This window comes from Haliotis cracherodii, unplaced genomic scaffold, assembly GCF_022045235.1.
Source record: "Haliotis cracherodii isolate W230 unplaced genomic scaffold, xgHalCrac1.p SCAF_7, whole genome shotgun sequence".
Classification (NCBI taxonomy): Eukaryota; Metazoa; Mollusca; class Gastropoda; order Lepetellida; family Haliotidae; genus Haliotis; species Haliotis cracherodii.
In genome coordinates, this window is record NW_027266330.1 from 49305005 (window position 1) to 49330543 (window position 25539).

Below are 25539 nucleotides of genomic sequence, written 5' to 3' on the forward strand. Positions count from 1 at the left end.
CCTAATATTAAGCTCATTCATCTGATGATAATCATTATGCATTATTCGATAGTTGTCATTTATGTTAATGTCTCAAACATGTAAGTACTGTAACAGTAAATCAGCTCTTGCACTTTGCCGAGGTGGTTACCGAGCTCTCCCGAGCCTAACTCGGTTAGGACTCGGGAAGAGACTACATATATACGTCGAGTATCATACGAGTACGCTACGAGTGTGTCACGAGCCCCATATGAGTCCAATGGGAGTCCAATAGGAGTCCAATAGGAGTCTATTAAGATTTGCACACTAGCACAACGATCTCGATACGAGCTTGGTACGATTTTGGTACGAGGTGGCTACGAACTGCTAAATAATTCGGCGGGAATAACACTCGTATAGCTCGTTTTAGACTCAACTCGGCAATAAATTTTGCAGACGGTGATCATACGAGTTCTGTACGAGCACCACGAGGTCGCCACGAGTGTACTACGAGTAGGACGAGTGTGTTACGAGTTTCTTTGGAGTTGGCTGGCGGCCCGACTGTGTTGAGCAGTTCCAAAACTCTCGTAGATCAGAACGAGGTATCCCGAGTTATCCCGAGTTTAGTACGACCTTGCAAGCTCCATTCGTGACAAACTCGTGTTATTCCGTGACAAGCCGAATAGCGACTCGTGCCCCTCTCGTGGCTATTTTTGCGACCGGGTTCCGTCTTAGCGCAAACGGGCATGCCTAAAACAATTGTCAACTCGTTGCGTAATCGTTCACACATTTTCCCCATATATTATATATTTTCAGATGCAATTTAAAGCACATCGGGACGTGCAGAATTATACAGTATGATTGAACACATTTAACTGTGTCTTTGGTATATTTTTAGATGCTAGACATATGTAAAATCAAAAATTATTTCTGAGGGATTCTTTGACGAAGAATTTGAAATCATACGCGCATTCGGATTGGTTTGTCGTATTTTCGCACATAACATTCATCGATAGGGGGACGAGTCTTCTTGCAGGTTACGGAAAGGGGCGAGTGGAAGCGAATGTGCATGATCCATACGAGTACCCCCGAATCAGCTCGGGTCCATACTCGGGACGCAACTCGACAAAGTGTGAGAGTACTAACTGTATTAAAAATCATGACACTGTCACCAGAGATCTAAGATCTTATTTAGGCAAGTTTATGCATCTATGATTCAACTTTGATAAATTGATGGGACAAGGGTGAAATCTGGTTTTGTCTGGTGTCTGATGTCAACGCACACCTGGTGCAAGTTAAATCAGTTTTCTGAAATCGAGCCCTGCAAACTCGTCACATCGTCACTCGTCAGTGAGCAGCCCCTCTTTAGGCGTGTATAGAGCCTCCTGTTGCTGTTAGTGTAGTACTCTGCCATACAGACCCTGAAACAACAATATTTAATACTGCCCAAGCAAGTCTATAATAATGAGCAAGTCTAGATTACTGCAGTATCTTGAAAATGAAAAACTTTTCTGGGCTCCTTTTTATTTTTATTATAACTATGATTTATCAACTGTGTTTCTTCTGTTAAATAGTTCAATTCAGAGACTAGCTGTTAGTGTAGTAGTGCCGAGGTGAGCTACGAGTACGACCTTGACATTCATACAGAATGGTGTCGTTGAGTATTTTTCTTTGGAGGTACATATCTGGATTTCGTTGGGTATTTTTCTTTGGAAGTAGGGCGGTCGGGTAGCCTAGTGGTTAAAGCGTTCGCTCGTCACGCCGAAGACCCGGGTTCGATTTCCTACATGGGTACAATGTGTGAAGCCCATTTCTGGTGTCCCCCGCCGTGATATTGCTGAAATATTGCTAAAAGCGGCGTAAAACCATACTCACTCACTCACTCACTCACCCTTTGGAAGTAAATCCCGACCCTACCCTGTGACAATTCCGAAACCCACTGGGTAGACTTTGCACATGTCTCTAAGAGAATAAATATCAGTTTAAATCCTAACGTCTAGATTATATAAATAATAGGAACAAGTTTTCCCTGTGTACTCTCCGCTTATCTAGACTTGCCTATTATATGGATGGAATTGCTATACACCCATGGACTTATCATTCAGTACAGCCTTGGAGCCTTGTTATTTGTGAGACCATAGCTCCACATGCAGAAGCTGGTTTCCACTCCTCTCCGTGTCAAGAGACCCGTGAAGATTCCGGGGTAGAATAGGTCTTGAACAACCCATGCTTGTCGTAAAAGGTGACTATGCTTGTCGTAAGAGGCGACTAACGGTATCGGGTGGTCAGACTCGCTGACTTGGTTGATGCATTTCGTCGTATCCCAATTGCGTCGACCGATGCTCATAATGTCAATCACTGGATTGTCTTGTTCAGATTGAATTGTTTACAGACCGCCGTCATCTAGCTGGAATATTGCTGAGTGCGGCGTTAAACAAAAACAAACAAACATGAATACAATGTGGGAAGCGAACTGTGTATATAATGGCTTGTGTGTTGCTGCAAGGGACGTACAACACAACGCATGAGCTCCATTTGCGCTTAGGGATTGGTGACAATGTGTTTCAGTGAATGCGTGTATTTTGCTGCTCAGCGCTAAAGGTTTATGAATAACACAATGGTCCACATAGGTGCCATTGAATGGAGTGCCGTCCACCGCAGAGTCAACATTTATATATTGTTCTCACATTTCAAAAGAGATTTACTTCAGATGTACCAGTACATGCATGCCCTTGACCTATATAATCTATTCAATTGCAACAATATGGCTGCACGTCTTACTACTCACTATCAGACGCCACCGCCATCCAGATACATCCCACACCTTCCACAGCTCCTGATTGTCCGCACCTGCGTCACTACACTCACAGACACAACAAACATCCCCACACCTTCCACAGCTCCTGATTGTCCGCACCTGCGCCACTACACTCACAGACACAACAAACATCCCCACACCTTCCACAGCTCCTGATTGTCCGCACCTGCGCCACTACACTCACAAACACAACATACACACACACACACACACACACAACCCCCCCCCCCCCCCCCCCTCCCCCAACTGCTTCCCAAGTCTACAATAATACACCCTCATTCGCGCCGCATTACGGGGTGGACTGGGTTTACAACGCCCCATGCTGCGTCCCAGTACCCCATGCTGTGTCCCAATGCCTCTTGATGTGTCCCAGTGCCTCATGCTGTGTCCCTGTGCCTCTTGCTGTGTCCCTGTGCCTCTTGCTGTGTCCCAGTGCCTCTTGATGTGTCCCAATGCCTCATGATGTGTCCCAGTGCCTCATGCTGTGTCCCTGTGCCTCTTGCTGTGTCCCAATGCCTCATGATGTGTCCCAGTGCCTCATGCTGTGTCCCTGTGCCTCTTGCTGTGTCCCAGTGCCTCTTGATGTGTCCCAATGCCTCATGATGTGTCCCAGTGCCTCATTCTGTGTCACAGTGCATCTTGCTGTGTCCCTGTGCCTCTTGCTGTGTCCCAGTGCCTCTTGATGTGCCCCAATGCCTCATGATGTGTCCCAGTGCCTCATTCTGTGTCCCAATGCATCTTGCTGTGTCCCAGTGCCTCTTGATGTGTCCCTGTGCCTCATGATGTGTCCCAGTGCCTCTTGCTGTGTCCCAGTGCCCCATGCAGTGTCCCAGTGCCCCATGCTGAGTCCCAGTGCCTCTTGCTGTGTCCCTGTGCCTCTTGCTGTGTCCCAGTGCCTCTTGCTGTGTCCCAATGCCCCATGCTGTGTCCCAGTGCCTCTTGCTGTGTCCCAGTGCCTCTTGCTGTGTCCCAGTGCCCCATGCTGTGTCCCAGTGCCTCTTGCTGTGTCCCAGTGCCCCATGCTGTGTCCCAATGCCTCTTGCTGTGTCCCAATGCCTCATGCGGTGTCCCAATGCCCCATGCAGTGTCCCAGTGCCTCATGTTGTGTCCCAGTGGCCCATGCTGTGTCCCAGTGCCTCATGTTGTGTCCCAATGCCCCTGCAGTGTCCCAGTGCCTCATGCTGTGTCCCAGTGGCCCATGCTGTGTCCCAGTGCCTCATGTTGTGTCCCAATGCCCCATGCAGTGTCCCAGTGCCTCATGCTGTGTCCCAGTGGCCCATGCTGTGTCCCAGTGCCCCACGCTGTGTCCCAATGCCCCATGCTGTGTCCTAATGCCTCATGCGGTGTCCCAGCGCCTCATGCTGTGTCCCAGTGCCTCATGCGGTGTCCCAGTGCCTCATGTTGTGTCCCAGTGGCCCATGCTGTGTCCCAGTGCCTCATGTTGTGTCCCAATGCCTCATGCAGTGTCCCAGTGCCTCATGCTGTGTCCCAGTGGCCCATGCTGTGTCCCAATGCCCCATGCTGTGTCCCAATGCCTCATGCGGTGTCCCAGCGCCTCATGCTGTGTCCCAATGCCTCATGCGGTGTCCCAGTGCCTCTTGCTGTGTCCCAATGCCCCATGCTGTGTCCCAATGCCTCATGCGGTGTCCCAATGCCTCATGCTGTGTCCCAATGCCTCATGCTGTGTCCCAATGCCCCATGCTGTGTCCCAATGCCTCATGCGGTGTCCCAGCGCCTCATGCTGTGTCCCAGTGCCTCATGCGGTGTCCCAGCGCCTCATGCGGTGTCCCAGCGCCTCATGCTGTGTCCCAGTGCAATGTTTCATGCTTGTTTCCGAAGCAGCCTTAAATGAGAATTGGATGTTTACAATATGTGATCCACAGTCCGGATAGGATAATACACCATCATCCACATCGTACTGTCACATACACATATAAATACGTCACTCCTACCCCCACCACCCACCACACAAAACACACTCACGCCTTCCATGTCCCCAATAATGCGATCACCCATACCAGATACTTGATTCTCGAACAACAAACCCTCATCCAACCAACCCCTCCATACACGAACAAATACATCATCCAACCCCATCTATTTCTCGAACAACAAACACTCAACCAACCAACCCCTCCATACACGAACAAATACATCATTCTACCCCATCCATTTCTCGAAAAACAAACCCTCATCCAACCAACCACCCCCCCCCCCCCCCACCCCACCCCCCCACCCCCACCCCACCCCCATACACGAACAAATACATCATCCATCCTAGCCCATCCATTTCTCTAACAACAAACACTCACCCAACCAACCCCTCCATACTCAAACAAATACATCATCCTACCCCATCTATTTCTCGAACAACAAACACTCACCCAACCAACCCCTCCATACACGAACAAATAAATACATCATCCATCCTACCCCATCCATTTCTCGAACAACAAACACTCACCCAACCAATCCCTCCAGACACGAACAAATACCTCAACCCACCCCTCCCTCCCCGCTACTATGATCGTACCCTCGCCCTCTCATTCCAACACCACCACATGAAATATCTCCAAACCTTAAACCACCCCTACCCAGACAAAACTACAGGTAAAAGTACACCGTCAGTGTATTCTGGTAACGGTTATGCACTCAAGGTCTATGAATCTATTCGCCTCGTACCTAGGAGTGGGAATATTGTTCAGAACATTCCTGCATTGAAACAAGCATTGCGCCGCGACCTCGGGTCGAATAACATCCATGCACCTACTCACCTCATTATAGGTGTACACACTTGATAAACTCATCAAGCGTTAGTGGTATTGACTGTTCTATCAACATAAACGTTAGGCCTCCGTTGTCGCTGGCATTCGCTATATAGACCATTCACGGACCACTGAGTTCTGATGAATCTATTGCAGCTGATTGCGCAAGATAAACACTCACATGTTACCGTTACTCTTTCCGTCCAGATATCGTGAGGCGATCCTTGAAACACGTGCGAAACGGGATCTTGCTGCACGTGTCGTGTAAATAACGGTGAGTACAAATTGATCATTTTTTCTAACAATCAAAACATCGTAATTGCCCATCTCATACATATGGCGTATACATCTAAACGTGAACATGCTCAAACAAAAGTAGGTACTTATTTCCAAAGTTCATAATAATATCAACAACAGGTCTTACATTAGACAGAATTTGACCTATATCCATGTATAATGTATGTTTCACGTTAACGGGAAGGTATTAAATTGCTTTTGAGCCTCCACGTATTTCATTGTTGGTTTGGATTTGGTTCGTGTATTGTTTTACGCCGCACTCAACAATATCCCAGCTATATGACGGCGGTCTGTAAATGATCGAGACTCGACCAGACAATCCAGCGGTTGATATCATGAGCATCGATCCACGCAATTGGGATGGATGACATGCTTCAACCCAGTTAGCCAGCCTGACAACCCGATCCCGTTAGTCGCATCTTACGACAAGCATAGTCGCCTGTATTTCATTGTGAGAATTCAATCTCTTTCTAACGATATGGGATTTTAGGGGTGGACATTAATCTAGATCTGTTACCGAAAATGCTGCAAAAAATTATTTATCTTCAGGTACAAAGAAATAAAAATTTCACTCGACAGAATCAATATTCAGAAAAGTAATGTGTAATGTGTCGATAAAGCGAGTTGATTCAAATGTATTCTCTCATACTCTCCATGAGACAAAAATATCGGTTGTCTCGAAGCTTTCGTTTCGCAGATATTCGAGACTGATTATTCTCTGACGTTAACGTTATTTATTTAATGTGGACGAAAAGCTCAATATGAAGGAGGTCGGAGACATTGTGCACTGTGACAGCCCTCGTGGATGACTGGCGCGTCACTTGTGACTGTGTCGTTCACGTGGCTGCCAGGTGTGTATATTGAACACGTGCCTTGCGTGCAGCAACACATACCGGTATATGTAATGGGCTCACTAATGCGCCACTGCGTAATTTAAACATATGTTTCTGCCAATAGTTTCATAATGGAGCCAATGGGCGAGACAGTAAAATAATTATATAATAATAGCAATTAAGTATATCACATTTCGTCTGATGTGATCTGTTTATTGAAGTGGAAAAATGCTATTTAAATTACGATGCTAGTCGATTGTGTGTGTGGAAACGTGGAATTAATATTATTTTTGGCAATATTCAATGCCGACCATGACAAAGGGGTTAAAGAGTACACTACAAGCTGTTACGTTTGCCGTGAGGGCAAGTGTGGTGATATTGTATGGCCCATGTGAAGGACACTTTAAAATATTATTCAAAAAGATAAAAATCGGCTCATTATTCCATCAGAGAACCAAAATGTGACCACAAAAACTATTCATTGTGGAATAGGACACCGCGCTCTGGCATAATTTGTTTGACGATGGTTAAATTGGTATTTCTATCAACATCTTTGTGTGTAAGGTGTGAAAGAAAATCCTAAGATTCTCTACAAATATCTTTCACTGAGAAATGGCAGCACGGCAGTTTTAACAACCATCTCAGAAACCGAGCGAGCTCAAACATTGAAAATTCGAACAGTCAGATTGAAAGCCGGAATGGTAAATGTCAAAGATCGACCGAGATCATTCTCTTGTCCTTGGTGTTCAAACACGAAAAAATACAATTCTCTTCGCGTATATGACCTCTTTACACCAATTCGGCCACCTTTTTTTCGTACGAAAGCCAAGGTCAATAAACAGACAAACGCCTTGGCTCTGCGGCAGGGCGTTTTAGGAAAGGCCATGAACTTATGAGTGGTCTGTCGATGTGTGGAGTAAAAGCTCCTGGCACTGACACCTGCGGACGTCTCAAAAGCATTTTGGGCATTTTCACTGGCGTACTTCTTTTGTAAATGGTAAAGCTTAAATTCTCTTCCTTCTTTTAACAACAGCTTATGTGATACAAAATATGTATGTCAAATATACATTGTTTATTATGAGAAGGTGTAGGGTATTTGTCGTTGGTTTGTGCAATAGTTTCACTGTAGGTTTTGAGATGGTTCCTGTGTATAGTGGTGACGTAGGAAAAGGTTTCTGGTGGCTTGGGTGTCAAACACTATCAGATGGATTCCTAAAAAGTCCCACAGGATATCCAGGAACACCTTGCATTCGATACACACATCTTTGATTATGTAGCATAGCGCTGCGTCTATATTGAGTACTTCTTGGTGGCTATTTATGTGCACGATTGTTTACCGGAAAAAAAGAACTCTCGGTGATGTTGAGCGAGTGAGTGAGTGAGTTGGGTTTAACGCCGCTTTTAACAGTATACCAGTTATATGGCAGCGTGTAAGCTTAATGTGGGAGGAAAGGTCTCAGACGTTTACCACTTCGGTGAAACCCACGGGCACGGGTATGGTGCTGACAAACCTAGACACATAATAGGGGCGAACCGGGATTCGAGCCCACAATCATAGGTTTCTGGCGTGCTAAGGGACGCAACTGCACAGCGAATCGCGGCGCCTTAGACGACTGGGCCCCCCGTGCCCCCCCGGTGATTTTAAGGATTATTGGTATCTCAATAAAGCTATGATACATAGATCTACTACAGACATTAATGGTAGAATTTTATCCATATCAAATTGACCCGTGAAGATCCGGGCTAGAATAAGTCTTCAGCAACCCATGCTTGCTGTAAAAGGTGACTATGCTTGTCGTAAGAGGCGACTAACGGGATCGGGTGGTCAGGCTCGCTGACTTGGTTGATGCATGTCATCGATCCCAGTTGCGTGGATCGATGCTCGTGATATTAATCACTGGATTGTCTGGTCAAGACTCGATTATTTACAGACCGCCGTCATATAGCTGGAATATTGCTGAGTGATGCGTTAAACAACAAACAAACAATGTCGACCTAACCTGGCGATCATAAATATTCGGCCTATCGCAACTAGCCACAATTATGTGCGGCGTTAAACAACAAACCAACCATATCAAATTGTTTTTTAAGCTACATTGCAGATCGGAGTCAGACCACTTTCGCGACTCTCAATTTGATTTAATGTAAAAGGTTCAGTGTGGCGGAATGAAGTCCGTTTAAAATATTCTAACGGTACCTGACAAGAATGCGTGAAGTGTTCTCTTTATATTCGTCGCATGTTCTGCATATCAATATCAACCAGTTCGCTCAGACATGTGCCATTAAGCCGACCAACTGCTTGCGACTAGTTCTGTATGCGTGATAAACAACCTTTAATGACAATAACGGTAGATAGCGGCTGTGTCAGCGTCACCTTGTCTAACCCACTTATACACGCGTATATAGCAACGGGAATGCATGTCCAAGGCTGTTCCTTGACGAATTACAGAGCTGACAATATCTAGGCTCGGCCACAGACTGTCCGTCTACATGTGGATACCTCTAAAAGTCAAGGTTAGCGAGAGGAAATATATTTATCTACATTCATGCTTACATGCCATACATGTAGCATGTTCATATTTCACGAACGATGTGAACAGTTTCCGGGTACTATGAACAGTGTGAACAGTGTGACGGGGGGCACAGGTGGCCCAGTCGTCGAAGGAGCCGAAATTCGCTGTGCAGAGTTGCGTCCCTTGGGCACGCCAGAAACCTATGACTGTGGGTTCGAATCACGGTTCGCCCCGATTATGTTTCTGGGTTTGTCAGCACCATACCCGTGCTCGTGGGTTTCACCGAAGTGGTAAACGTCTGAGACCTGCATCACTTCGGGCTTTCCTCCCACATTAAGCTGTGTCATATACCTGATACGTGATATAACTGGAATAATGTTAAGAGCGGCGTTAAACCCAACTCACTCACTCACTCACTGTGTGACAGTTGAACAAATTCTATGGAGGAAAGCGTAAAATAGGTGAGTGAGTGAGTTCAGCCACATCACGGCACCCATGTGTGGAATCGAACCGAACCTTCGAGGTGACGGGCGAACGCTTTGACCACTTGGCTAACGCCAACCGCCCCTAACGTGTGTAGGTCATGATGCTGAATAAACTTTTCTTTCGTATAATCGAGCGTGTCATTGAAACCCGCGATGAACGGATGGCTGAGGGGCGCAACTCAGCATTGCAAATGACGAGGCTCAGACAGCGTATATATATATATATTGTTCGTGTGCGGAATTTGATGAAGAGGTTGTTCTGAAATCTGTGACGCGTTTATGGAAGCTGATCCTGAAATGATTATATTCATTTGGCGGTGTCCAAAAAAGGTCAAAAAGTAGATTTTTATGGTTCATAACAGGTGAGGTGAGGTGAAATTGGGTTTAAAGTTACGTCCAAGATTATTGCACTTATATAGCGACATGTATGCACGTGTGTGTGTGTGGCTGCTTGTACTAGTCCGGACTGATGCCGATTTATAGTGCTAGCTAGCTCACTGAGATACCATGCCGCAGTTTAACATGAATACCTCACTCAGACACAGTATACTGACTCCGACTCAAGACCGAAGCTCTAAAAACTCGCAGGAATCAAACTGCCGAACACAGTCACCCATCCACCTACTCTCCGCGATCGAAGTTGCTTAACTGTACCTGCGTGACCCGTGCGCTGTGCACAGGGCCACGTGCCAGGCCAGACCTCAACGTAAAACAATTGACACAGAAACGACGTAGGCCGTTGCCCACTCGATCAACCACTGATTGTGTTACAAACATTTTATTTCCGGCTTCTGCTAAACAGATGTTATTTTACTAAAATAGCTTTCACTCACTCTTTCAAAGTCCCTAAAGCTTCATTTCGATTCCCTGTCTACAATATACGTTATGCCAGTCAATGTCGACCGGACCGATGAAGATCCGGGGTAGAATAGGTCTTCAGCAACCCATGCTTGCTGTAAAAGGCGACTAACGGGATCGGGTGGTCAGGCTCGCTGACTTGATTGATGCATGTCATGATATCCCAATTGTGTGGATCGATATTTATGATGTCAATCACTGGACTACCTTGTCCAGACTTGAATATTTACAGTACGCGATATAAAGCTGGAATATTCCTGAGTGATGCGTTAAACTACAAACAAACAAACAATGTCGACCGAATCTGGCGATCTTGAAATATTCGGCCTATCGCCACTAACCACAATTACAATATGAAACTCGTATCCCAATATGATTCTGTGAAAAACTGTTGTCGGTGACTGTTATTTTTATAAAATAAGCATCCAATATCCAAGCCTGCGGGAATGCCGAATGAGTAATTTCTTGATTGCGCCAAGGTGAATCAGGCTGTCATGCTCACTTCTCACACCTTGGCAACCCCATCATTTAAACTCGGTTATTCATATTATATATATTATAATTATAACTGGACTATTTGGTTAAACGTTAAGTAAACAAACAGATATGGAATGTATTCGCCCCCAGGGCAAGACACACCATTGGTTTAAAACAAAACCAACGATGTATGCCTTCAGGTCGACTGACATCTAGTCTCTGTCATGAAATTCCTTGTAGAAAAAAAACAGTTGTTAAAATATCTTAACACAAAATAATAAAAAGGAGCCCATAGACTCTCAGTAATCTAGACTTGCTCGCTTTTATAGACTTGCATAGGCTGTTTCGGATATATCTGTTTCAGGGTTTGTATGACAGAGTAGCCATCAGGCCTCAGTGATATACAAGGTCGCACCAACCGGTGAATGTTTGTACGTGTGTGTGAGTGAGTGTGCAGAGTTTAATCCCGTAGGCGAGCAAGACACCTATGATCTTGCGTTCGAATTCCCAAATTCTGGAGCAAGTTTCAATCCGAGTTTCAATCGACTCCAACCCCCAACCTTCCTGTACAACTTCTAAGTCAGTATCATGCCGATGCGTGTGGGTTTCATCGCAGTAGTTACCCAGGACGTCCTGACGTCACGTGACTATGGCTCGCTCTTATAATACAACGACACACTGTGAAACCACAACTACGATCAACTCACATCTATGTCTACGTCACATCCCCTGCTGCCATTACAACTATTGCTGCTACTCTACTCTACTACTACTACTACTACTACTACTACTACTACTACTACTACTACTACTACTGTTACCATTACTATTACTGCTGCTACTACTACTACTACCACTACTACTACCACTACCATTACTACTACTACTATTACTACTACTACCACTACTACTACCATAACAACTGTAACTACTACCACTACTACTACCACCACTACCACTACTACTACTACCACCACCACCACTACTACTACTACTACCACAACTACTGTTACTACTACTACTAATACCATTATTACTACTACTACTACCACTACTACTGCCACCACTACTACTGTTACTACAACTACTACTAATACCATTACTACTAATACCATTACTACTACTTCTACCACTACTACTACTATCACTACTACTGTTACCATTACTACTACTGCTACTTCTACTACTACTACTACCACAACTACTGTTACTTTTACTTCTACAACTACTACTACTACCACAACTACTGTTACTTTTACTACTACTACTACTACTACTACTACTACCACCACCACCACCACTACCACTACTACCACCACAACTGCTGCTACTACTACTGCTACTACTACTACCACCACAACTGCTACTACTTAAGTTTCTTGTTTGTTGTTTATCGCCGCACTCAGCAATAATCCAGCTATACGACGGCCTGCTACTACTACTTCTGCCACTACTACCACTGCCTCTACCACTACCATTACTACTACTACTACTACTGCTGCTGCTATTACTTCTATCACTACTACTATTGCTACTACTACTACCACTACTACTACTACCACTACTACTACTACAACTACTGCTGCTGCTATTACATCTATCTCTACTACTACTGCTACTACTACTACTACTACCACTACTACTACTACCACTACTACTACCACTACTACAACTGCCTCTACCACTACCATTACTACTACTACTGCTGCTGCTATTACTTCTATCTCTACTACTACTGCTACTACTACTACCACTACTACTACTACCACTACTACTACCACTACTACTACTACAACTACTGCTGCTATTACTTCTATCTCTACTACTACTGCTACTACCACTACTACTACTACTACTGCTACTACTACTACTACCACTACTACTACTACTACTACTACTACTACTGCTGATACTACTACTACTACTACTACTGCTTCTACTACAGCCACCATTACTACTGCTTCTTCACCACGACGACCGCTGCCACCGACCACCTCACTAAACATACAATGGAGATCGCAGCAATCACAAACTCGCCCCCTCGTCCATCTTCAGAAGAAAAACCAAATACAGGTCGATAAACTTCATTACGCTACAAATGTACAGTCCGTCATTAATAATCTATCGATGATCACACGGTAACATGTACAGTCTACATGTAGACGTAAACACTTCCACAAGAACCAGTGAACTGTGTCACATATCCGCTCTGAAGGGCGCACTTCCGATCACATGGGCCACGACCATGTATAATGGAACGAGTTGCCGCATGGCACCAGGTGCTTCGTGACGTCACGATGCGTGTGCGGTCACGTGACACTATGGATAGCCTAATAGATATACGCGTCAGATTTAGAACAGCTGATTCGGCGGAGCTTGTCAAAACACGGATGTGCTGTTATTCGCGGAGTTCTTTTAAATATGTGGTATGTATATGTTAATACATGTAGTTATATTGTCTGTGTTTGTATGCAATAGACGATGTTTATAGTACATTGATGTCTATTTCAGTGAAATAGAGACCAGTGATGACCGGTGTGGTAATCACGTGTTATGATTTGTTTATAATCCGGTAGATAATCTCCAATGCCTTTCACAAAATGATAACGAATCATCGGAGTATGTATATACATTTAACCACCTCGCTCTTTCATAGTTAAGTAATTACTGGTGATTTTTGGCAAACATGTTTTTTTATGGCACGATCGCATAGATTGCGTTGTGCAACTTCGCTCTTCGAGCTGGACACAATTTCATGCTTGGTCAATCCAATTGTGTGGCCGTGTGTGTTTGTGTGTGTGTGTGTGTGTGTGTGTGTGTGTGTGTGTGTGTGTGTGTGTGTTGTGTGTGTGTGTGTGTGTGTGTTGGGGGTGGGGGGTGGAGGGGAGATTGTTGTGGGGCTATGACAGGACGTGTTCGATCTCACTAATTAATCAATAAATATTAATAAATATCCCTAAGCCCGTTAATCCGCCCTGCAAACGATTAGCGCTAATCCGGCAATTAATCCGGACGAATTCACTGGTAACATATCGTCCGAATTAACCTAGTTACTCTGTTCAGGATAACTGTCATCAATCTCGGAATTTTCCTAACATGCCTAAAAGAATAAACTGTTTTGGAAAATACTGCATTTTTTACATCGACAAAAACAGTGTTCACTGGATGGTTTAAAAATGCGTTACGAGTTTTAAATATGAATGGTGCGGCTCCCCTTTCATAGAAATAATTAAATCATGAATTTGTATGAACTATCAACTGATCGGTATTAATGTGTATGCAAACGTTTCCTTGGTCGAAGGGACACTCGTGTCTGCTACAATATATATACTATACCGCGGTATCAATACATTGATAACAAAAAGCCCCAAAACTTATGATGCTGAGGATATACACGGTTCATTTTGTATTCTTTTTTTTATGTATCTTTATTACGCTTCATTAATTTAGATAATTAAATTTCAAGTATTCTTTTTCATTCATTTTTATTACGCTTCATTAATTTAGATAATTAAATTTCATGTATTCTTTTTTATTCATCTTTATTACGCTTCATTAATTTAGATAATTAAATTTAATGTATATAGATTGTAATCAAGGTAAAGTCATACGAGTCTATTATTATTATTATTATTATCGACTGCAATGTGTAGGAGGCTAGTGGTTTTTGTCATCAGCCCCACAAATGTATATTTATCTTAACGAAATGATGATATATTTCATATTTATATTTTTGTACATGCTTCATGTCATTTGTTGAAAACCGTCCAGTATAATCAGTCATGCGTACTAAATGTCAGAAGTCCGTCACAATAGTTGACAAAAGGCCTCAGTTTGTCTGGATACGGCATGGCGTTCAATTCGTGTCTTGTACAGATCGGTTCATGACAATAATTGAAAAAACGTCACTCCTTCATCGACTATAGATGAACTGATGACATACATCTGAGACACATCAGATGAGTGTGTACGCGTAAGAGGAAGACAGACAGATGTGGCGGTCTAAATTGATCGAGTTATTATTCAAATTAGATATGTATATGACACCTGTATACGATGAGCATGACAAGTAGGCTACCTGAAATACAATTGTCACAGAATAACAGCCAGGTATACCTTCGGTGAGTGTTCGTTTGTGTGTTGTTAACGCCGCAATATTCCAGCTATGTGTCGGCGGTCTGTAAATAATCTAGTCTGGACCAGACAATCCAGTGATTGACATCATGATCTACGTTATTGGGATGAGATGACACGCGTCAACCAAATCAGCGAGCCTGACCACTCGATCCCGGAATATATATTCCTGGAATGTTGCTGAGTGCGGCGTTAAACAACAAACAAACAAATAAAGGGATATGTCCTGTATATCGAGGGGGCACGGGTGGCCCAGTCGTCTAAGGCGCCGCGATTCGCTGTGCAGAGTTGCGTCCCTTAGGCACGCCAGAAACTTATAATTGTGGGTTCGAATCTACATAGATGGTTCGAATCCCGGTTCGCCCTGATTATGTTTCTAGGTTTGTCAGCACCATACCCGTGCTCGTGGGTTTCACCGAAGTGGTAAACGACTGAGACCTGCATCACTTCGGGCTTTCCTCCCACATTAAGCTGACATACCGTGATGTAACTGGAATACTGTTAAAAGCGGCGTTAAACCCGACTCACTCACTCACTGTATATCAAGTAAGGTGCTTTAACAGTGACCTTGGATTTGATGACGTGTAGCTGAAAGTGCATTGCCACATTTACTGTTAGAGTCGCCTGGGTTGTCTGAGTGTGTTTAAGTGAGTTCAAGCTTTTGTAAGTGTGTTTGAACATTTGTATCGTAGTCACGATAGGCTGCCTGTGCATATGAGATACACGTAGAGCTTTCATCATAAACATATTTTATGAGCATCGTTAAACGTATCCTATGTAAATAAATTTATTTTCATTTGACGTCACTATTATTATTTCCGTTTGACGTTTTGTTTGTTTGTTGTTTAAAGCCGCTCTCAGCAATATTCCAGCTATGTGACGGCGGTCGGTAAATAATGGAGTCTGGACCAGACAATCCAGTGATTGATGTCATGAGCATCAATCTATGCAATTGGGACAGGATGACATGCATCAACCAAAGCAGCGACCCTGACCACCCGTTCCCGTTAGTCGCCTTTTACGACAAGCATAGTCGCCTTTTACGGAAAGCATGGGTTGCTAGAAGACCTATTCTACCCCGTATCCTAACGGGTACCGTTTGACGTTAATATAATTATTTCCATGGAAAGGGTTTCAAAGGGTATGTGCTTCAAAGCGATCATAATCCTCTGACATGACGTCGCACCTTAATGTAAAAGAATCGTTAAAAATGTATAAAGTGAGCAAAAAATATCCTTTTCTTTAACCTGCAACACATAGTGCCTTTGCTAAACAGTGTGCAATCGACACCGCCTAGAAATGAAATATTACTCTAATGTAGGTCAACTTAACACTTATCCGATCAGCTGATCCTCGACCTAGTTAAGAAGCAAGGACTTATGATTATACACGAGGCTTCACTGACATAAGAGAGCGGTGACTTATGGGTGTATTCTTCGTTGTCCCATTGTTAAAGGTTAATGTACGCGATACTCCCATATAGTCATGTTTTAGCTTGGTTGGTTCACAGAAGGGTGAGGCCCACACCCTGGTAAGCTGATTGTCGGCTGTGACTGGTATCTCTGCGAGTAAGTACATATCTCTCTCTCTCTCTCTCTCTCTCTCTCTCTCTCTCTCTCTCTCTCTCTCTCTCTCTCTCTCTCTTTCTCAAACGCTTCAACAACTAGGCCCGTGGTCTAATGGTAGAGCGTCCGCCCGGAGTCCGGGGTTCGATCCCCAGCCGCGTCATACCAAAAGACGTTAAAAGATGGTACTTGTTGTTATCCTGTCTGGCGCTCGCCATTAAGGGGCTAAAACAAGGAGTGGTCGGCTCGGAGTCAGTATACTGTGTCTGAGTGGGGTATCCATGTTAAACTGCGGCATGGTATCTCAGTGCTATAAATCGACATCAGTCCGGACTAGTACAAGCAGCCACACACACACACACACACACACACACGTGCATGCACGTCGCTATATAAGTGCAATAATCTTGGACACGACGTTAAACCCCATTTCACCTCACCTCACCTCAAACACCGATGATACTCTATTTGGGATTGCATGAGAAAGTGAGTGACTTGGGTTTTACGCTGCTTTTAGCAATATTCCAAACATATTAGAGCCGGGAAACCAAACAATGTTTTTTATGCATTGCCCCAATGTGGGCACCGAACCCGACATTGGTCTTCGGCGTGACGAGATTAAACTCATCGGTATCGTCTGAACAATTTGGTTCTTTTCTCTATTAGTCTCATTAAAGATTAAAACGGCGATTGTGTGGTTACAGTGGCCGTTTGTTATGGGTAGCGGTTTGTTTGGCAACCACCAGAGGACAAATCTCACCTATGACTGTGTGACACTCGCCATGAATATTATCGCTGCTCGCCATCGACCTTGCTTCTCCTGCACCGTGCATCGACGCTCACTATCGATCGTGGTTTGCCTGATCCAGGCAGAAAAGATTCCTGACCGTTGGACATACAGCTAAAACACTCACTTTTTTTCTATAATTAATCACTATGTTATGTTAATTCTACAATCCATCAAGCCAAGCCATTCTCTATTACCCGATACATATCGCTAGGACATCACGACCCTTTAACGTCTGTACGTGATGTTCCCAGTGTGTAAAGATTGAAAACGTCATTACGCGTGCTCCAGCGCAACAACAGGCAACAATCGTACGACTTGTCTCAAAAGAAGGCTGACGAGACTGGAAATTAAAAACAGGCAACATCAATCCATGAGTTATCACCCTTCCAATCTTCTGATTTCCGTCCGCCATTTTCCCTTCCGTCAACCAGACTATCATTTTGAATAATCGTCGGCGGCCACATTGATTGTCGGTAATGAAGTCTTTGGTCATGTGAAGTCAAACTGATAGATGATAACGAAAATTTACCAAGCTGAGATTGGTTGGCTTCCGGTTGTTTTCGCCGAAAGGCATATAAATGTCCATGAATGTCCATGAGGTTAAAAGTTCAAACATGTCACTGCGTCGTACCCATACGCGACAATAACGAGACACATTCGTGACCAACTCGTGCTATTCCGGGACAAGGGGCGAGTGGTGACGAAAGTAACGAGACAATGCATGTGGTTGTGACACGCAATAAGGTCATCTTGAGCTGAGGTGCACCTAAACAGCAAAGTGGATGCACATCTGGGTGTAGCTGCTTGCACAAGTCCGGACTTGTGCTGGTTTTATAATGCTAGTCCGCTGACAAACCATGTCGCTGTTCAACATGAATACCCCACACAGACACAGTGCACTGACTCCCAGCCGACCAGTCCTTGTTTTAGCCCCTTAATGCCGAGTGCCAGACAGGGTAACAAGTACCATCTGTTAACGTCTTTTGGTATGACGCGGCCGAGGATCGAACCACCGACCTTCCTCTATTTGTGCCAAAGGACGCACTATCTACAAGACTGCTAGTACTGAGGCGGTCCTTCATCACAGCTAGCATGCTGTTCGCAGGTACAGAACAATTTCTCGTTCGGCGTGATCTTGATCTTGCGCCATGTTGGTCTCGCATTTGGCTTTGTATCGCTTAAAGAACAACGTTTCTACTGCGAGAAAGTCTTTTGTGGATAGTCCTTCTTTAATTCACATTATTTCAGTGGTCAGATATCAGAGATATTTTTATGTTAATATATTGTGTTGTTCTGATGTAGGAAGGGGCTTCACACATTGTACAGCGTGGGGGTCGGCGTGGTGAATGGACTCCTTAACCACAAGGCCACCCCGCCGCCCGTTGTAATGAAGACTAAACGATGGGATAGTGCAATACAGTGGGTCCCGTGAAGATCCGGGGTAGAATAGGTCTTCAGCAACCCATACTTGCCGTAAAAGGCGTCTATGCTTGTCGTAAAAGGCGACTAACGGGATCGGGTGGTCAGGCTCGCTGACTTTGTTGATGCATGTCATCGATCCCAATTGCGTGGATCGATGCTCATGATATTAATTACTGGATTGTAAGGTCCAGACTCGATTATTTACAGACCGTCGTCATATTGCTGGAATATTGCTGAGTGATGCGTAAAACAACAAACAACAGCAATACAGTGATGTATGTCTATCAGCCAGAGGTTGCGTCCCTTCCGTTCTATTGTGAACAAAGGATGTACAATTCTGGTGCTTTGGCATAGAATTCGCCTTAGGGAAACATGAATGAAGACCCCTTTCATTGTTGGAGACATTTTTCCAGCTGTTCCAACCGTGCGCTATGTCGCTGTGTATTTTCGCCGGAGATAGCAACGTTTTTATTATACATGATCAACATTTCAGGGCCACTTCTTGCCTCTTCATCACGTGAATGACATGACGGTAAACATGATGTATTTTCATACACATGACGCCAGTCATAATTAGACCGAGTATACATGAGTGAAGACAGTTCTAAAAATATTTCTCAGGCTATTATTTGTATTAGTGCCACAGTCTAAAACAAATATATCATCTACGTAGAGTGAGTGAGTGAGTTGGGTTTAACGTCGCTTTTAATAGTATTCCAGCTATATCACGGCGTGTCAGCTTATTGTGGGAGGAAAGCCCGAAGTGATGCAGGTCTCAGACGTTTACCACTTCGGTGAAACCCACGAGCACGGGTATGGTGCTGACAAACCTAGAAACATAATTGGGGCGAACCGGGATTCGAACCATCTACGAAGAAGATACTTTCATCTAGATATCAATATCTTCTCGAGTAATCGACACATACGATTATAATATCACATACGGAAATCAAAGCATCTTCTACGTAGATGAAAATGTTGTCTACGTAGATGATAAAAAAAATTCGACCTTGGCATTAATACGCTTCCATATGTATGCGTGTATTTACAATCGGTAGTGTATGTTTGTTGTTCAACGCCGTACTGGGCAATATTCCAGCTATAGGACCGCCTCCTGTACAAAATCGAGTTATTTACATCAAGGGCAACGCCCCTGATCACCCGATCGCTTTTTGCAAAAGGAAAAGGTTGATGGGGACCAATTCTGCTGCTTAAGTCGTAAAAACGTTAGTATTTTCACTCAACGAAAAGACAACGACCTGGACGTCAAGCTTGGCCAAATGTTAAAGGTGCACATTAAGACTATTGAACTATTGTGTGGAATTTAATAAGAATTCGGATATTGAGTGACTTAACAACCTGTGAAGATCCGGGAAGAATAGGTCTTCAGCAACCTATGGTTACAGTAAAAGGTGACTATGCTTGTCGAAAGAGGCGACTGACGGGATCGGGTGGTCAGGCACGCTGACTTGTTGATGAATGTCATCGATCCCAATTGCGTGGATCGATGTTCACGATATCAATCACTGGATTGTCTGGTCCAGACTCGATTACTTACAGACCGCCGTCATATAGCTGGAATATTGCTGAGTGCGGCGTTTAACAACAAACCTTATGTAGGTATAAGTGGCATTTTGCATGAGCAGCACGTGCAGCACACACGCACGAAATGTAAATATACACGTGATCAAATGACGACATTTCATTTTACAAGGACCCGTGCTTGAGATAATGTGAGCCTCACACTTACTTTTGGTGCAATCTGTCTAGATAATAGAGTTCTATTTCCTCAGATCAAATGTCATTTTATATTGTAAGGATGTTTCAAGAAAAGTGGTAACTGCCTATTGCTTTGGCTTTTTTGTCTTTAAAGCTAGGGGCACGGGTGGCTCAGTCGTATAAGGCACCTCAGTTCGCTGTGCAGAGTTGCGTCCCTTGGGCACACCAGAAACCTATAATTGCGGGTTCGAATCCCGGTTCACCCCGATTATGTTTCTATGTGCTTGTGGGGTTCACCAAAGTGTTAAAGGTCTGAGACGTGAATCACGCCGTGATATAACTGGAATACTGTTAGACCCAACTAAATCACTCACTCTTTAAAGCTAAGGATGACGTTTGACAAAGCGGTCGTAGAGCTATGACTCCTTTACTTAGACATCGATCCCTTTGTGAAGACGGGCCCTGAACCACAGACTAGGTAAATTCTTTTCAATTTAGATGATTATGGTCGACCCTCCCTCCTAAGGTGAGCATGGAGTTAAGGAACACCGATGACCTTGCCTCAAAGCAGAATTCTAGAACAAGACCATGAATAACTGCTTAGACAGAAACGAGTATTTCAAGAATGTAAATATCGTTTATTGCTTACGGCGCTTGAATAATCTTTAGAGAAGAACAATTGCCGCGTCGGAAATGAAAATACAAATTTGTATTATGGATCGAAGCTTGTCAGTTATTCATAGAAGCTGGCGTGTGTGTTATGCTAGGTAGGGTTCCCGAGGAGATGCTACACACATATGCCTCCCAGCGAGAAAACGGGAAATGTCCTTGACTTTTGATACTTGGCTTGCTTGAGCAGACTTGTTTTATAATCCATTGTTTGGGCATCTCGAGGGGTTGGTCACGTGGTACTGACGCCATTACCTGTCGAGTAATCATACTTGACACGAAAACTGTGGCTCTACGCACACATTTTAAGTACAATACATTATCGATGTAATTTTCAAATATTTGTTTGTCTGATTAAACCTACGTGTTGACATGTTGCCCTCATTGTTTGCACGGCAACAACGGCAGACTGTTCTTTAATAATAGCTTCGACCAGAAACCTATGAACCCCAGATACACCCTGGTCATAGGTCAAGGTTTGTCAGCACCATACCGTGCTCGTGGGTTTCACCAAAGAGGTAAACGACTTAGACCTGCATCACTTCGGGCTTCCCTCCCACATCAAGCAGGCCCGCCATAATATAAATGAAATGATGATGATGGGACGATGATGATGATGATGGGACGACGATGATGATGATTATGATGATGATGATGCGACTATGATGATGATGATGATGATGATGATGATGATGCCCACGACGACGAGGATGGGACTGATGATGGTGATGATGATGATGACGACGATGATGGGACTATGATGATGAGACTGATGATGATGATGGTGGTGGTGGTGGGACTATGATGATGATGACGACGATGATGGGATTATGATGATATTGATGGGATGATGATGATGGGACTGATGATGGTGATGATGATGGTGGTGGTGGGACTATGATGATGATGACGATGAAGAGGACATTAACGATACCCTCTCAATACTGACATTACAGTAAATTTAGTAAAGACAAGGTTTAACCATCTCATTTGTCATTTGCCCACTAACTGTGTCCAGTGGCAATGTAATGTTGAACCTTAATAACTCATTTGAACATAACTGTTCTCATAAAATGGCTACCCGTGAAGATCCAGGTTAAAATAGGTCTTCAGAAACCCATGCTTGTAAATAGGCGTCTAACGGGATCGGGTGGTCAGGCTCGCTGACTCGGTTGATGCATGTCATCGTATCCCAATTGCGTAGATCGATGTTCATGATATCAATCACTTGATTTTCTTGTCTAGACTTGAATATTTAAAGACCGCCGTCATGCGGCTTGAATACAGTACTCCTGGGTGCTGCGTTAAACGAAGCGCAAACCAATAATAGCATGGCAATAACAATTGTTCATTGTTTCGTAATGAATTGGGAAACCTTACCCTCGTATCAAGTATACAACAAGAAGGCGCAACAATGACTGACACATGCATCACAAGTCACGTGATGACACAAAGGTCATTAATGCAGGGACAATACCACGTGTTGACGCATAACAATGTCACGTGACATTCGGTGACAGGTTGGCTTGTCTTGTGACCAGTGTCTGTGACAGAAATATATATGTTAAATGTTGTGTGAGAGTATGTGATATGTTTATATGGTGGCTTGCTATTAATCGTGGTTTGAAGCAAAGGTGTTTTTTTTTTTCCTATAATGTTTATCTCCTTCATAAATGGGGGGCGGTCGGGTAGCCTACTGGTTAAAGCGTTCGCTCGTCACGCCGGAGACCCGGGTTCGATTCCCGACATGGGTACAATGTGTGAAGCCCATTTCTGCTGTCCCCCGCCGTGATATTGCTGGAATATTGCTAAAAGCGGCGTAAAGCAATACTCACTTACTCACTCACTCATAGATGCTGAATGTTATGACTGTTTCCCAGGTGGCCCAGGTGGCCTTGTCGACTAAGGCGCCGCGATTCGCTGTGCAGAGTTGGGTCCCTTGGGTACGCCAGAAACCTATGATTCTTGGTTCGAATCCCGGTTCGCCCCGATTATTTTTCTAGGTTTGTCAGCACCATACCCGTGCTCGTGGGTTTCACCGAAGTGCTAAACATGCATCACTTCAGGCTTTCCTCCAACATTAAGCTGACACGCCGTGATATAACTGGAATACTGTTAAAAGCGGCGTTAAACCCAACTCACACACACACACACACACAGATTCCAAAATTAGTACCGTTATTTCCGCTGATGATATTATTTTTTGTGCAGAATCCGAAAATGATTTGAACAAATTGCTACAAATATTGAACTGGTGTGAAACTAATGATACTGTTATTAACGGTGATAAGTCTGAGGTTGTGCGTGTTAGGAATCCTAGAGTCCCAAGAACCACACAACAGTTTCTGCTTCCAGTATTGACAATGTTACAGCAACCTTGACCGAGCATCTTCATAGTAATGAAATGGCAAAGGCTACGGCCAAATCATCTGACAGCTTTAGACCGTCTTATTTCTAAATGTAAGACATCCGGGGACATGTTTGTTTGTTTGTTTGTTTGTTTGTTTGTTATAACAAACAAACAAACATTAATAAACATTTCCCGGCCTGGGCCCCGTTCCACAAAACGATCTTAGCGCTAAGTCGGTCGTAACTCCCATTATTTAACACTGACTTACGACAGTCGTAGAGCTAAGATCGCTTTGTGGAACCGGTCCCTGGCCTTTGAGACTAAACCAGTCAGTTATTGTGTTAAGTGTGTTGGGGTGAATCGACTACAGCACGGAAAGGCGATGATGACCTATGCGCGATGAAACCTGACTCATCGCTATACTCTAACACATCATGTATAATGTACGCTACAGCGTCTCTGTTCGTAACAGCATCCTTAATGACCTCGTACACACAATGTTTGGTTACTCATCGAGGGCGTTCAAAGTCCAATTTGGCGGTTAGACCTTATATTAATGATTGAAGTGGTCAGCATATTAATAATAGAAACAGAAACGTAACCGCTCCTTGTCTAACACAGCACATCTGTGGCCTGGTTTCTCAACAAGTTCCGGGGTGTGATCAGTGTCCTTGAACTTGGGACTGTGAGTGGGGGTAGATGAAGGCCAATTGGTATTCTGGGGTTTGGCCTTGACTTTCAAACACATACTGTTTTATGCAAATTGGGAGTTGTGGATGCTACCAATAGCACAGGTCATGCGTACCTTTTCGCGAACACCTAGTGTCATACTTGAATTCCAGTGATAAATTCATATAATTTTCACCGCCATTTTACCCTTTCCGCCCTAAGGAATCCATTTCGGCGGATAATCGAGATTAGAGCTCTGCTCTCTGACGTTTTCTATGTACATATGTCCCAGAAAATGGCGAAAAAGATACTTTGCGAAGAAAACTTTATTCGCCTCCTCCATCCAGAGAAGAAAGAATTATATATATGCCTTGAAGCAGGGACATATAGACCAACAAGCAATACTCCCCTACCCTCCGCCCACCTACCTTCGAGTATATTAAAATGTCTGCTCCTCGGTGAGGTGAGGTGAAATGGGGTTTAACGTCGCGTCTAAGATTATTGCACTTATATAGCGACATGCATGCACGTGTATGTGTGTGTGTGTGGCTGCTTGTCCTAGTCCGGACTGATGCCGATTTATAGCGCTAGCACACTGAGATACCATGCCGCAGTTTAACATGAATACCCCACTCAGACACAGTATACTGACTCCGAGCTGACCAGTCCTTGTTTTAGCCCCTTAATGCCGAGCGCCAGACAAGGTAACAACAAGTACCATCTTTTAACGTCTTTTGGTATGACGCGGCTGGGGATCGAACCCCGGACCTGTTCAGAAGTTACCGCTGAAAAATAAGTTGCCTCAGGGTTTTAAAAAAAAAAAGGAGAACTTTAATTGTTCGCTGGTTATGATGGTGTTTTGTAAAAAATGTTTGGTAAACAGGTGTTAGGCAGTAAACGAAAAACAACAAACTCCACAAGCTAACAAAACTCGAAGTCCCGCCCTTAGTCCGTCTTACAGACCCTGATACAAATATATATCAAATACAGCCCATGCAAGTCTATAATGTTTGGCAAGTCTAGATTACTGCAGTATGAAAATGAAGAGAGCCACTGGGCTCCCTTTTATTATATTTTTATTCAGATAACTGAACAACTGTTTTTTTTATGTACGATATGTTCATTTCAGAGACTAGATGTTAGTCTATCCCGCCCTCAGAATATTGAATCAAAATAAATCAAACATGTCAGTGCTCACGCATTTACTGAACTTAGTC

The 25539-nt window shown here is 44.0% G+C and overlaps 2 protein-coding genes across 6 annotated transcripts in view; both read left to right on the forward strand.

The window, feature by feature from the left end:
• The window catches only part of LOC139447456 (monocarboxylate transporter 12-like), a 67754-nt gene that overhangs the window by 30814 nt on the left and 11401 nt on the right, over positions 1-25539 (forward strand). Inside the window, exon 2 of one of the 5 annotated variants that reach the window (XM_071228829.1) lies at positions 5749-5815. The exons of 1 other annotated variant lie outside the window; for it this stretch is intronic. The gene's annotated coding sequence lies outside the window, so the exon portion shown is untranslated. Of the gene's footprint in view, positions 1-5748; positions 5816-13345; positions 13431-16659; positions 16707-18279; positions 18599-25539 lie in introns of those variants that run through there. 3 more of the 5 variants (XM_071228830.1, XM_071228833.1, XM_071228832.1) reach the window with 3 other exon arrangements.
• Positions 3849-4628, forward strand: LOC139448949 (keratin-associated protein 9-7-like). The gene has a single exon (XM_071230456.1). The coding sequence runs from the start codon at positions 3849-3851 to the stop codon at positions 4626-4628; it is 780 nt and encodes a 259-aa protein (XP_071086557.1).

What these genes read in the sequence shown, in the direction of transcription:
- LOC139448949 (XM_071230456.1), top strand. Translation starts at nt 3,849, where the DNA reads ATGCCCCATGCAGTGTCCCAGTGCCTCATGTTGTGTCCCAGTGGCCCA.